Below are 13,499 nucleotides of genomic sequence, written 5' to 3' on the forward strand. Positions count from 1 at the left end.
TGCTAATGAGCATGTTTCATAAAACCCCTTGAGACACAAATACACTGAAAGAACATGCCCAACATCACTAAGGGTAAAACATTAGATATTTGTTCCCAGAAACACATCTTTATAACCCTTTAGAATACGCAGTAACTTCGAATACACATACACTAATAAAACACTGCACAATAGACGTTGTTAAGGAAGAAATGCAAAGCTTCCCTCTGATATCTTTTTGATGCTGTGAAATTCATCAGAGGGCAAAGGTCAACTTCATTCCACTCCCCTTTCAAATGAACCTCAGCGGAGGCTGAATTACAATGTTTTACTATAGAATGAGAATAACAGATGATATATGTAAAACTATATATACAGAAAAGCTAAGGCAGTTCACTGTTAATATCAATAATCTGGTTACAGACATCATGGTAAGCTACTTGAACTCAACACTGAACTGTTTCAGACCTGGCGGGTACCATGTGGCAAAAGCACACAAGTTGTTCAAACAGATCTTGGGTAAAATCCCAGTCCCACCCTTACCTACGTGACTTTGAGCACTTAACCCTTAAGCTCAGTTCCCTTATCTGGAAATTAAAGATAAGTAACAGCTACCAGGGCTTCCCTGGTGGCGCAGTGGTTAAGAATCTGCCTGCCAATGCAGGGGACACGGGTTCGAGCCCTGGTCTGGGAAGATCCCACATGCCGCGGAGCAACTAAGCCCGTGAGCCACAACTACTGAGCCTGCGCGTCTGGAGTCTGTGCTCCGCAACAAGAGAGGCCGCGATAGTGAGAGGCCCGCGCACCGCGATGAAGAGTGGCCCCCGCTCGCCGCAACTGGAGAAAGCCCTCACACAGAAACGAAGACCCAACACAGCCAAAAATAAATATAAATAAATAAATAAATTTATTAAAAAAAAAAAAGTAACAGCTACCATATGGGGATTGTGCAGAGGTTTAAGTGAGCTAATACCTGACACATAATCAGTACTCCCTAAGTAAATATCAGTATCCATTTCCTTCTTCCTAGCCTCCTCCCTGCTGTCCCAGTAAACGGTCCTTGGAGTCCAGAGCGAGGTGGTTAATGACTTGGTTTGGAGGGCACACAACAGACCAAGAGGAAGTTTTCTCCCTTGAAACCCAAATATCTATACCTGTTAAAAATGATGCATTGGGACTTCCCTGGTGGTCCAGTGGTTAAGACTCTATGCTCCCAATGCAGGGGGCCCAGGTTCGATCCCTGGTCAGGGAATTAGATCCCTCATGCCACAACTAAGAGCCCGCATGCCACAACTAAAGATCTCGCATGCCTCAACTAAAGATTTCACATGCTGCAACTGAAGATCCTGCACGTGGCAACAAATATCCCGCATGCCACAACTAAGACCCAGTGCAGCCAAATAAATAAATAATTTTTTTTAAAATGATGTGTAATCAGGGGGTGAGATAAATTAGGAGTTTGGGATTAACATATACACACACTACTATATAAAATAGGAAACAACAAAGACCTACTGTATAGCACTGGGAACTCTACTCAATATCGTATAATAACCTATAATGGAAAAGAATCTGAAAAAGCATTTATATATAAATATATATATCTCTGAATCACTTTGCTGTACAGTTAAAACTAACACAACATAGTAACTTAACTAGACCTCAATTTAAAAAATGATGTATAGGGCTTCCCTGGTGGCGCAGTGGTTGAGAATCTGCCTACCAATGCAGGGGACACAGGTTCGAGCCCCGGTCTGGGAAGATCCCACATGCCGCGGAGCAACTAGGCCCGTGAGCCACAACTACTGAGCCTGCGCGTCTGGAGCCTGTGCTCCGCAACAAGAGAGGCCGCGATAGTGAGAGGCCCGTGCACCGCGATGAAGAGTGGCCCCCGCTTGTCGCAACTGGAGAAAGCCCTCGCACAGAAACGAAGACCCAACACAGCCAAAAATAAAATAAATAAATAAATAAATAAACTCCAATCTCTAAAAAAAAAAAAAAAAAAAAAGAACCTTCTAAAAAAAAATGATGTATAATATATGTATAAAATACATAAGCTACAAGGATATATTGTACAGCACAGGGAATATAGCCAGTATTTTATAACTATAAATGGAACACAACCTTTAAAAATTGTGAATCACTAAGTTGTACACCTGAAACTTACATAATATTGTACATCAACTATACCTCAATAAAAAAAAAATTTAATGATGCATAATATTTGAAAGTTGCTAAGAGAATAGGTCTTAAAAGTTCCTGTCACAAGAAAAAAAATTCTGTAACTATGTATGATAACGGATGTTACTGTGGTGATCATTTTGCAATATATACAAATATTAAATTATTATGTTGTACACCTGAAACCAATGTAATGTTGTATGTCAGTTATACTTCAAAATATTAAGGGAAAAAAAGACTATAACTTCAAAAGAGGTGATGTGTAGACACATACAAGGAGATTAAATTATGGTGATAAAGAGAAATATGTCAACACAGCTCATGGAAGAAACTCCATCTTCTCCCCAGGTTCAAACACCAGTGTTATAAAACCTGTCCTGAGAAGACCTACAGGGAAGAATCTGAATGCAAAGCGTGTGATACCAACTGTGGCAACTGCGACCAGAATGAATGCTACTGGTGTGAAGAGGGCTTCTTCCTCTTGGGTAAGCTCAAAAACGGCACTGTACAAAGTGACCGCAAGGCTCCAGGGCTCCACCCAGAAATGGGAGAGCTCCTCTGATCAGTTTTAGAGTCTTCCTGTGTCTCTTGTCCAAGAAGGAATTTTAATTTGGTTTGAAAATAAACATTAGCCAGGACTACTTCTTTCTGCTTTTATTATTGAAGCATAGCTCCGATTTCAGTAATTAATCTCAAGTGTCTCTAAGCTGATGGAAAGAAGAGTGAATGGAGGGGAGGGAGAGGTGCTGAAGAGAAATGCTTTGGAATTGAAGTCACCTGGAATATTCAGAACATGACCCTTTCCTTGAGACTTCATCCATGTTATATATTCCTTGCACTGTAAAAGTTAAATAAGATCTTTTGTCTTAGATTTTGGTCAATTCATTGACTTTGATGGAAATGAATAGTTAGGAAAGATAAATACTGTGAGCCTTCCAATTGAAGAGAAGAGTCCAGGTTCTTGAATGTTTGTGGGAGAAAGAGTGGGGCAGACAGCCCACAGTGACCTTCAGAGATTCTGTATGTAGAGATCATTTTATTTGCAGTTTTTCAAGGCCTTGAGGACATGAATGTCTTTATTCTATGCTCCTAACCCTTTGAGCTGACAGCCAACTTAAATTTTCAGTTGAAAAAGGACTTAAAGCGTTGGATTTATTAAGACACAATTCTTGGTTGAAACAAGCAAATGCCATCATGGTTTCTTTAAAAACTAAAAAATGTTCCTCAGCCTCCCTTCGGCCTGTTTAGAACTTGGCCCTGCGTAGATCACCAAGCTCAGCCAGCCAGGGCTGCATTTCATGCCTCCATTCTGTGTTCTCACGTAGGCGGCAGCTGCGTGAGGAACTGTGGCCCTGGCTTCTACGGTCACCCAGAGATGGGAGAATGTGAGCCCTGCCACCGAGCCTGCGAAACCTGCACCGGTCTTGGCCACAACCAGTGTAGCAGCTGCAGAGAAGGGTTGCAGCTGCTGCATGGGACGTGTGTGCATCTGGTCCAGACCCAGGTGGAAGGCAGATTCTGGAATGGTATGGACCTCCCGAGAGAGATCGCAGGTGTCTAGCTGCCTCCTCTGCCTCCCCCCGCCCCACCACCCCCAAACCCTTGCTTTCGGGATACCCAAGAGATGAAGGCTGCCAGTAAAAGAAAAGCCTGGAGTCCCAGAGCCTCTGTGATGCTCATTGCAGGAGAGGATAGGAGACTATGGCTGGCGTTTGGCGAGGAGGGAAAACCCAAAGGGCCACTGATGACTGATCTGACCACTTGAGTTTCCACCTGGGTGGAGTATACTGCAGAGCATGTAAAGAGTGTCAGAGAGAGAAATGACTACCACTTTCTCAAAGATTTCAGAATAGCTTCTATCACATTCACTTATCTCTTTATTTAAAAAGAGATAAAAGAAAACTACCAGTGGGATAGCTTGTCCAGTTAGACAAGGAAGAATCACTCTAAATTATGGGAACTTCAGCTGAAATGACTGATCTTTCTGGCTGGATTATTAGAACTTGCCATCATTCAAGCTTACCTTTTAAAAGTTGCCCCTCTAGTTGCAGATGGGGAAAGTGGGGGGCTTGAGAAGCGGCGGGAGGGAGGAAAAGTGTGGGAGCTTGGAATCTAACAGTAAAGGCCTGTGTGTATTCATTCCCACCTGAGTCTTCGGAATTGGCCTCCAGACCCTGAAGCCTTGGTCACAGGCTTCCTGGCAAGGCGTTACAACCTTGCAGTGACCTCTCCATGTCTGAGGTGGTTAAAAAACAAAATCCTCCTCCTGCTGGAAAAATCTGACTCACATTCTATGCAGAGACGCTCATGAAAACAAGAGATGTTCTCCGTTTTGATTTCGAGGCAAGGATTTGTTTAAAAAGGTCATTTCAGTGCAGAAGCAACAGCAGCTGAAAGCAGGTCTGCTTGGGATGATTCTTCTAAGAGCTGGAGGGAAGGATAGATCTGGGGCAAGAGAAAAGCCTCTTGCTGGGTTTCAGAGGAAGGATGTCCACAGCTGCTGTCTACTTCGACAGTGTCGCATATGTGACTTAAAGGAAGAGCAGCTCGGAGCCCATCACAAACCCAGCAGCCAAAGGCCACGGAGAACACTGGCCGATTTCAGAGACACAGCCAGGAAGAAAATCATTCACTCCAGACTGGGATATCTTCCGTGAATTAAGGCTGAACCAAAATGCTGAAAACGAGTTTGTCTGGCATTCAGGCATTTAAGAGGCAGTGCAAGCCAAGAGGAAAATAGTCTGGTGGTGTGTTTCTAGCTCAGAACATCTGTATTTTATCTGGCGTCCAGATGATGAAAAGGTTCAGGGAGCCAAGAGTCAGAGCAGATTGATTCCCCAAATGATTACACGTCCCTTTCAACTGGACTACGCACTTCGCAAGCAGAAATGAGGTCTTGATTGCTCCCCCCTTTGTCGAAGCATCACACCTACCCCTCTGCATTTTCTACTATCAAAACGTAATGTTTTTGAAGAGAGGAAGGAATTAGTCCATTTGGGGATTTACTACTAAGGGATTCAGGAAGCAGATGAGAATATTTCTCATGGCTGGACAAAAGCAGTGAAGTCAATGACACGGTTGCACTTTCCCACATCTGTGATCTGGGAAATAAGACATGCAGACTATGAACAACGAGAAAAACTTAACTGAGCAAGGTAAGACCAGAGCTCAGCTTCCCCGGCATAGTTGAGGTACCACTGAAATGGACAGTAAATGAGAAATGTACTCCACAAGGCCCTGAGAGTATTTGAGCCAATGCCTACATTTTTCTCCTGACTTCGTTTCCTTAAAAAACAGGGTTGAGGTTGTAATAGGAGAGCAGAGGGTTCCAGAGAACAAGCACTAATTAACCGCACCTTTAAGATGATGGAAAGCAGATTGCAGTCATCCTGGGTCAACTCAGAGGGAGCCCAGACAAATCAGAGTGTTTATGAGAGAATGGAGCTACCTAGGTGGTACCAGCGAAGTATTGTATTGTTTTAAACACAGATTCAGATCCAGGTAGGACAGAGCAGATGGGACAAACTTTAGCCCATTTCTTCACCCACACTACTGCCAGTGGAAACAATAAGCTCATGCTTGCATCTGAAGACTATGACCACCCCCACTGTCTATGTCAGCATGTGTTGGGGAGATGCCCTTGAAATAAAAATCCAACTAGAGTCCACTGAACTCCTCTTTTAATAACGTGGCTACTCATGATGAGAGTGGTGAGGATGACAGGTCATCACCCTTTGTCAATTACCAGCTGAGCCTGGGAATGCCTCCTATCCTGGTCCAAGGATGGAGATTTTCCTACGCCTCAGACCATAGCTGGCAAATCCTCCAGCCAAGACTAAGTAATCTCCAGAGATTCTTCCTGCCACGTAAAAGTCACTGCACAAAAGTATAGACCGTCCCCAGATTCCCTGTCCCAGTCACTAACTAATATATTGTGAAGATTACTTAGGCCAATGTCCCTGCGCGGCAATAATAGAACCAGTGTTAAACAGGCTGCTGCCAATGGCATCAGTAGTGACTCAGGCAACACTCAGAGCCACCGTTGGTGAAAATGTTCAGGGCTGGCAGGCCACGGGCTTTGAAAGAAGATGATGGCTTCAGCTGGTTTCCTGAAACCATTGTCGGGAATGGAAACTGTGTACCCTATTACTGTTAAATCATTTGGGTTCTCTTAAGTGGTTTTCTCCCTGGTAGTGCTGGAAAGTCTTCAGAATAATTCCTGCACATTTCCCCTACCCACCTATTTCCCTCATTAAAACCATGTTTGTAGCAGGCTCTAATTACATATTCTGATGGGTAGTCTAATCTACAAAGCACAGACATGGTAAATTAACGTTTTATCTTTGACCACATCCTAACAATTTATCACTAGCCTGTCTTTTGATCTTAATTCCTATGCTCTGAGAAAGACTGAAATCCCGGAGTCAGTTACAAACACTGGAAGCCACTCATGTGTGAAAAAAAATTCTCAACAGTGGGGAGATATGTTGCTTCCTAGTAACTGAACTTCAGAGAATTTTAAAGAAACCATGAGAATCTGGTTTTTTAGAAGGGCTTTGTAGATGTGTACAGTTGCCTCACTTAACTTACAAATGAGAACATGATTTTTACTTAATTAAGCAATCACAACTCAGAGTGCAGAAAATACATGTTTCTGGGTAGCTAAGTAAACTTTTGGCTAGTGATATGAGGGAGCCACATGTTATCTCCTTACACTGAGTTTTAAACATCCAGGAATTTTATGAGTGGACCATTAAACCATTGCAACTTAAAATCAGCTATGGTGGGAATATTTACACCACAGAAATTGGTAAACAGGATGACTCAAGTTTTTGTTGTTGTTTTGTGTTCCAAAGAGCCATTTTACCAGTACATCACTGCTTTGACCTCTACCAAACTATTTTAAATCCAAGTGAATTACTAAAACATCTCTCTAGTGAACGTAGGCTTTAGAATTGGGCATACCTGAATTCAAATCCTGGCTCTGTTCTTTACTACCTCCATAGCCTTGAGCAAGATATTCATCCTCTCCGAGCCTCAGTTTTCCTCACCTATAAAATGAGAACATGAAACTGCCTCATACAAGGTCCTTTTGAGAATTGAATGAAAGAATACAAATGAAGCCCCCAGCACATATGATGCAATAAAAGTTAATCTATTCTGTAACCCTTTAACCTATTCCAGTTTTAACCCATGAAACACTAGTTCACTTTCAAAACTGCCTCCTTGAGCTCATGAAAGAAAGCAATTTGGGGGCCTAAAGAGTAATACAGGTCTGGGAAAAATAGTCCCAGAAAGAAGGGCAAATGATGGTCAGTTGGGATGCCTAATAGCCAAGTTGAGTCCTGACTTAACCAAGAATGTGTACAAAGATGATAATAGCAGTTTTACTTATAATAACAAAAAAAAAGGAGAGAGCAATCTAAAAATGTAACACGAGAAAAAAAGTAAATTATGGTTCATGCAAATACACAAACCATTAAAAATAATGTTTACAAAGAATTTTCATGGCAAGAGAAAATGCCTATAAGACGTATAATATTAAATGAAGAATGTAGGGTTGGTCTTATATATGCAGAAGATGTAAATGATTACATATATATGCACATATGTAATTATACTCACACATTCAGTATAAAGATGGGAAATCTATATGCCAAAGTATACACAGTAGACATTTCTGGGTGGTAAGATTATGGGCAAACTTTATGTTCTTCTTTATCTTGTTTGCATTAAAAAAATAAAACACTTTATTTTCTTTAATAAAAAAAGAACCTGTGCCCACTGCAAGCCCATCTTTGGTGAAGAGCCCGCTGCAGGAGCGACGAAGGTGGAAGTTTCAAATCAAAAGAGGTAACAGGGAAATAGGGAGGAGAAGACAATCAAGTATCAGGAGAGTCTCTGTGATGTAGAAACCAACCCAAGAAGCCGGGCGGTGAGGAACAAGCAGGGATGCAGAAGTCATGAGAGAAACAGAGAGAGGAGGAAAACACAACACAAAATATAAGTGGGCGCCCAAAGGGAAAGACTGGGAGGAATTTCATCATCAGTGGAGACTTCTAGAACATACAAGGACATTCCTGAGGTGCTAAGTGGTTATGCTTGGGAGAGGCTATCAAGAAAAGCCTCTGTCCTTGCAAATCTTTAAGAAAAGCACCATTTGCCTTCCCAGTCACTGCAGCCTTGTTTGAAATAGCAAAGATTGGAAAAAACTAAATGGTTACCAATAAGAGTAGAAAAATGAAGCATGACACATCCACACAATGGAATACTATGGAGCCATCAAAAAGAATGGGGAGGTTCTTTATGTACTGATAAAGAATGGTCTCCAGAATACTGAGTTACAAAAAAAAAGGCAACATGATTAACATTGTGAACAGATAAAGTTTGTATAAAAAGGTTGGAGGGGGATGGGGAGAGAGGAGAGAGACTTCACGGTATGTGCCTTTTCTGCATTTCGAACCATGTGAGTATTGTTTATTTAATTTAAAAAAATTTAAATAAGAAGAACCCCTGTTTTATAGGATTGAGTTAGTCATTTTTGAAGGTTGGACACTACATTTTCTTGGTCAAGGTGATTTTTTTTTTTTGAGGTGGGGGAGGTCTTGTTCAGTCTAGAATTTCTGGAGTAGCAAAAAGAGAAACTATGATCAAGGTCAAATTTTACTTGTTGACGTTAAGTCTCTAATCTTTCATGATAGAAAAGCTCTGGCTGGAGACGACTTTATCCATTTGCCGAAGCCTGGTTGCTAACTGCGTGTGCAGAGTACCCTCTAGTGGAGGAATGTGGAAATTACAGAATTTTATACCAAGTATATTAGAGTAAAATATCAAACTGCCAGAATGTGAGATATGTATGTATAATTACAGATGCATGTATATGTGTAAATATATACATTATATATTTTTAAATATGATAAAATTAATGAAAACTTTTATCTTTTTAAATATAACATTTTAGCATAAAAACGATAAAAGTCAAAACAAAATCAACCCATGGCCTTGATATATAATAAAGATTTTCAAGGCGCTCAATAGCTAACGAATATTATTTTGCTATTATTCTTTGAATAACTGGTCTCAGAAAGTAAACATCTTTTTTTCCCCAGCTTAAATGAGATGTAATTGACACACAATATTGTGTAGGTTTACCGTGTATAACATGGTGATACATGTGTAAACTGCAAAGTGATTACCACAATAAGGTCCGTGAACACATTCGTCAACATCACTTTCATGAAAATCTTGGGACTAGTATTGCTCTGCACTGGCTAACTGAACTCAACAAATCCCGCAGGGAGAGTACATAGGTCAGTGGTCTACTGGAAAACCAGTACAAAATTTTCTCTACAAACTAGGAAACAACTGCCATGCAGCATGGCAGGACGGACAGTCATTTATATCCATGTATATATAGCTCTCTACCTTCCTACCTACCTACCTAGTTTTCTCCTTAGCAAGGTTCTGCAGTTTATTAACCATGAGTGCCATCAGAGAAACCAAGCAATGCCTCCTGGTGCCACTCCAAGTATGGAACAAAAGAGAACGGGAAATAAAACAGAAGCTTGAGAAATGGGGTGGAATGGTAACAAATGAGGAAATCGGGAGAGAGGAGAAAGGAAGAAGTAGGAACCACCATTTACTGAGCCACTCCGTGCATGCTTTACACGTTAACTCACTCTGGCTTCACAAGAGTCCTGTAAGGGAAGAATCATTTGCTCTCATTTTAGAGACGTGGAAATTAGGACTCTGAGAGTTTAATTACTGTATCCATGGTTACCCTACTGGAAGCGGCACAGCTGGGATCTGAAGGCAGGTGTGACTAGAGACTGACTCTAGGGAGGAGAAGGAAGGAAATGAAAGGCAAGAGAATAGGAAGGAAGGAAGGAGGGAGGGAAGGAAGGAAGGAAAGAAGGGAGGGAGGGAGGGAGGGAGGAGGGGAGGGAGGGAAGGGAAGGGGAAAGGAGGGAGGGAGGGAGGAAGGGAGGGAGGAAGTAGGGGAGGGGGGGGGAAGGAGGGAGGGAGGAAGGGAGGAAAGAAGGAAGGAAGATGGGAGAGAGGGAGGAAGGAGGGAGGGAGGGAAGGGGATTGGTAAGATGCCAACAATAACAACTAACTGAACTTCAGGGTCATTCATATGACACATTCTGAGCTAGAACTTCTTTTTCTAATTTTCCCCCGTGTGAGTCACGCTGATTCCTAGGCAATTACTGAAATTTAGTCAAGATCTCTATGTATATTGATTGAGTGATGTTATTGAGGCTGTTATGTATGTCTGCACAACTGCCCAGTGGAGTTGCTGCCTTCCTGGAAAAGCCTGCCCAGCAAATGGTCATGGGGGAAGAAAGGGGAAACAGCTCGAGTGTTTCCCAGCTTAATGGCATATTAACCTGGAATGGCCTGCCCACCACCTGACCAGCCAGAAAGCTCTTGGGTGCCTCTGCTATATTGATGTTTAACAATGACTGGGGACAAATTTAAGAGGAGATCAATTTAGGCTGCATCCCACAGTGGCTACTCTGAAGAACACAGAGACCCAAACATTGACCAACTGTGAAACCTGGTTCCAAAGAACAACAGAAAAGGCGCAATGAATTCTCAGTTATCATCTTGGAGTGAAGAGAAGTGGTTATCTAAGAATCCTGGGGAAATAAGTGATTACTTTTGACGCAAAAACTCCTGCTTGCATACACATAAGCACACACTCCCTTACCCCACACATTTTTTAAATATGAAAGAAGTAAAATTTGTTCATTCAAATATCCCCTTAGTATTTAAGGCTATCCTGTCTTAATAGGATAGTCTGCAAAGAAAGTCTTGATAATCAATTGTCAATGACAGAGTAAGAAAAAAATAAAATAAATGAAGTCCACATGGTAGGCAGTGGGTGGTGCAAAGATTTAGCCAATGTCAACTTGAAGGGATTCTATTTGGGGTGAAAAGGGAAATGAGATTACCTATGAGATCTTTTCCAACACTGCAGTGCTCTGAGCCTGTTCAAAAGAGACAGACTTCTTGTTTCTTTCCCTGCACAGACCTCTTGGGAAGTTACCAGCCTTGTCATTCTTCTTGCAAAACCTGCCGTGGATCTGCAACCCTGTGCACTTCATGTCCAGACGGTGAGTGTGGCGTGCGACAGAAGGAAGCCGTGGCCAAACCAATTCGCTGTAACTCATGTACATCAGCATCTCTGTGTAAGGGGTTTGCAGGACTTGACCTAGTCCCACCACATGTGGCTATCACCGTAGCTGCTCTGGAGAAACACAGGGACCTAGACACTGACCTATAATAAAAACTGGCTTTCAAGGGACCAGAACAAAAAAGAAAAGAAATGTTTCTTTTCCAAAAGCACGATGAAGTTAGTGATGGATTTGGCCACAGAGTTTGTTAGGGTCTCTGGGTGTCTGACATTTCTAGAGGTTCCATTGTTCTTTGAAAGTGCATTAGCTGAAAGAAGAGAATTAAGGTGGAGAATCTAGGTGGGGATAAAGAGTCTACCTGCTATTTTTCTTCATTTTTGGTACTGAATTTAGGGGAGAAAAAAAAAAACAAGCACAACATAACAGCTCAATAAATAATTTGCTTCATCATCTATAAAAACACATCAGAAATAAGTTCCCTGAATTAGGGGGACAGTTTATTAACATGGTACGTTAGGAATTAAGAATTTAAGAATCACTATTAAAGTGATCATTATGTTGAAATGTGCAATGTTAATAGTGAGATGACATGCAAAAACAACAGAACTTAAAATGACAAGTGTGCCATGATCCTACTCCTACAATATATAGAAGTCAACACACAAAAGTTGATGGAGTTTTCTTGGAATTTTGGAGTTCAGGGTGATTTTTAAATTGCTTTCTTTAATAATAATGTTATCTTATTTTTTTCCATTAAAACTAAATAGATGGACTGTCCGTTAAAGGTGGAGTTGGGTGGAAGGGTTGCTACTATGTTAGTGTCCTAACAGGATAGGCTTTGGGAAGCAGAAGAATAGACTCCATCAAGCTGTGCGTGTATAACTGCCTCACACCAGGAAGGTCTTAATAGACAAAGTTCTTAAGACAAAGGTCTCAATAGATGGACCACCTGGGCAAAGGGAAGCTCCATGGTGACCCGCAGAAATATCAATAGGAAAGTCAAAGAAACAAGCCTGTTGTCAATTTCCTTCCTAGAGCTTTAACTCATCTTGGAAGATTTAGCATCACTAATAGACGTTTTGGTAATCCTGCTATAAGTGTTCCCGATACTCAGGTCTTTGGAGCAGTTAAAAAAATCTGTCAGGAGCGTCAGTTCTCTGCGTGGATGCATGTGCTGTTAGATTAGACACACGATGACCGTCTGACCTGCCTTCTTCCCTGGGTTTCTAGGCACATATCTGTTGGCTCAGACCTGCGTCCCATCCTGTCCCCAAGGCATGTGGCCCTCAGTGAGGAGCGGCAGCTGTGAGAACTGTACCGAGGACTGTGCCTCTTGCTCTGGAGCCAATCTCTGCAAAGAGTGCCAAACGCAGCCAGACCACCCCCTCTTCCTCCACCAAGGCAGGTGCTTCACCAGGTGCCCTGAGTAAGTTTTCCTCTTCCTTTCACTTGCTACTTGTGTTCGTTCTCCTGCAGTACTTTGGGGACAATTCCTTCCCATTCACCAAAGACCTCTTCTCTTCCTTGGTTAGAGCACCTATATCTGCCTCCCTTCTCGACTGTCTGACATCACTGTCCGTCACAGCAGCCAAAGCTTACATAAGGCCAGGTACACGCTTCTCCCTGGTGACCATAAGATGTATATATTTTTTACCTTTATGAAAATATGTTTTTTTTTTACCTTGTATTTATGATCAAACAGTTGTCAGGGTTTTTTTTTTTTTCCATCACAAAAGTGAGGCTGTGATAGGCTGTGGAACACACGGACCTCTTCTACATGTTGAAAGTGAGGTATGAATCACAGATAATAAATAAAGAGTAATACCTACCTAGTTATTTATCAGTTCCTCATGGCTTCCTTGGTCCCCTGGTTTACAATTCCTTTACTCTTCCTATCAATGGTCCTGCCTCCAGGATTTACCTAAATGGGAAGTGGGAATAGCAAATGGAAAAGTTCATCAGGAAAATTTCAGTGACAAGCAGCAGAAATGTCAAAGAGCATGACAGAAAATATGGGGTATATTAATGCATACAATAAAAAGTTTGGAAATCTAGTATTGGTTATTTCAGTGGCCAACGCTTCATTAGAAACCCACAATCTTTCCATTTTGCTCTTGTACCTTCCTCAGCTTGTCCTCCCCCGAGCCCACGTTGTCTGTCCATCCCCAACTGCACCACTCCATACTGCAACAACCTGAG

General features: G+C 41.9%; 1 protein-coding gene across 8 annotated transcripts in view; it reads left to right on the forward strand.

Annotated features, from left to right (window-relative positions):
• PCSK5 (proprotein convertase subtilisin/kexin type 5) overlaps nt 1–13,499 on the forward strand; it is a 489,089-nt gene that overhangs the window by 425,548 nt on the left and 50,042 nt on the right. For 6 of the 8 annotated variants that reach the window (XM_036855671.1, XM_036855664.1, XM_036855665.1 and 3 more), the window contains 5 exons: nt 2,509–2,645; nt 3,486–3,713; nt 7,933–8,013; nt 11,196–11,279; nt 12,531–12,726. In XM_036855671.1, coding sequence (XP_036711566.1) covers nt 2,509–2,645; nt 3,486–3,713; nt 7,933–8,013; nt 11,196–11,279; nt 12,531–12,726 — 726 coding nt within the window. The remainder of the gene's footprint in view (nt 1–2,508; nt 2,646–3,485; nt 3,714–7,932; nt 8,014–11,195; nt 11,280–12,530; nt 12,727–13,499) is intronic. The other 2 variants (XM_036855666.1, XM_036855667.1) reach the window with 2 other exon arrangements.

Source organism: Balaenoptera musculus, chromosome 6 (genome assembly GCF_009873245.2).
Source record: "Balaenoptera musculus isolate JJ_BM4_2016_0621 chromosome 6, mBalMus1.pri.v3, whole genome shotgun sequence".
In the NCBI taxonomy this organism is placed as follows: Eukaryota; Metazoa; Chordata; class Mammalia; order Artiodactyla; family Balaenopteridae; genus Balaenoptera; species Balaenoptera musculus.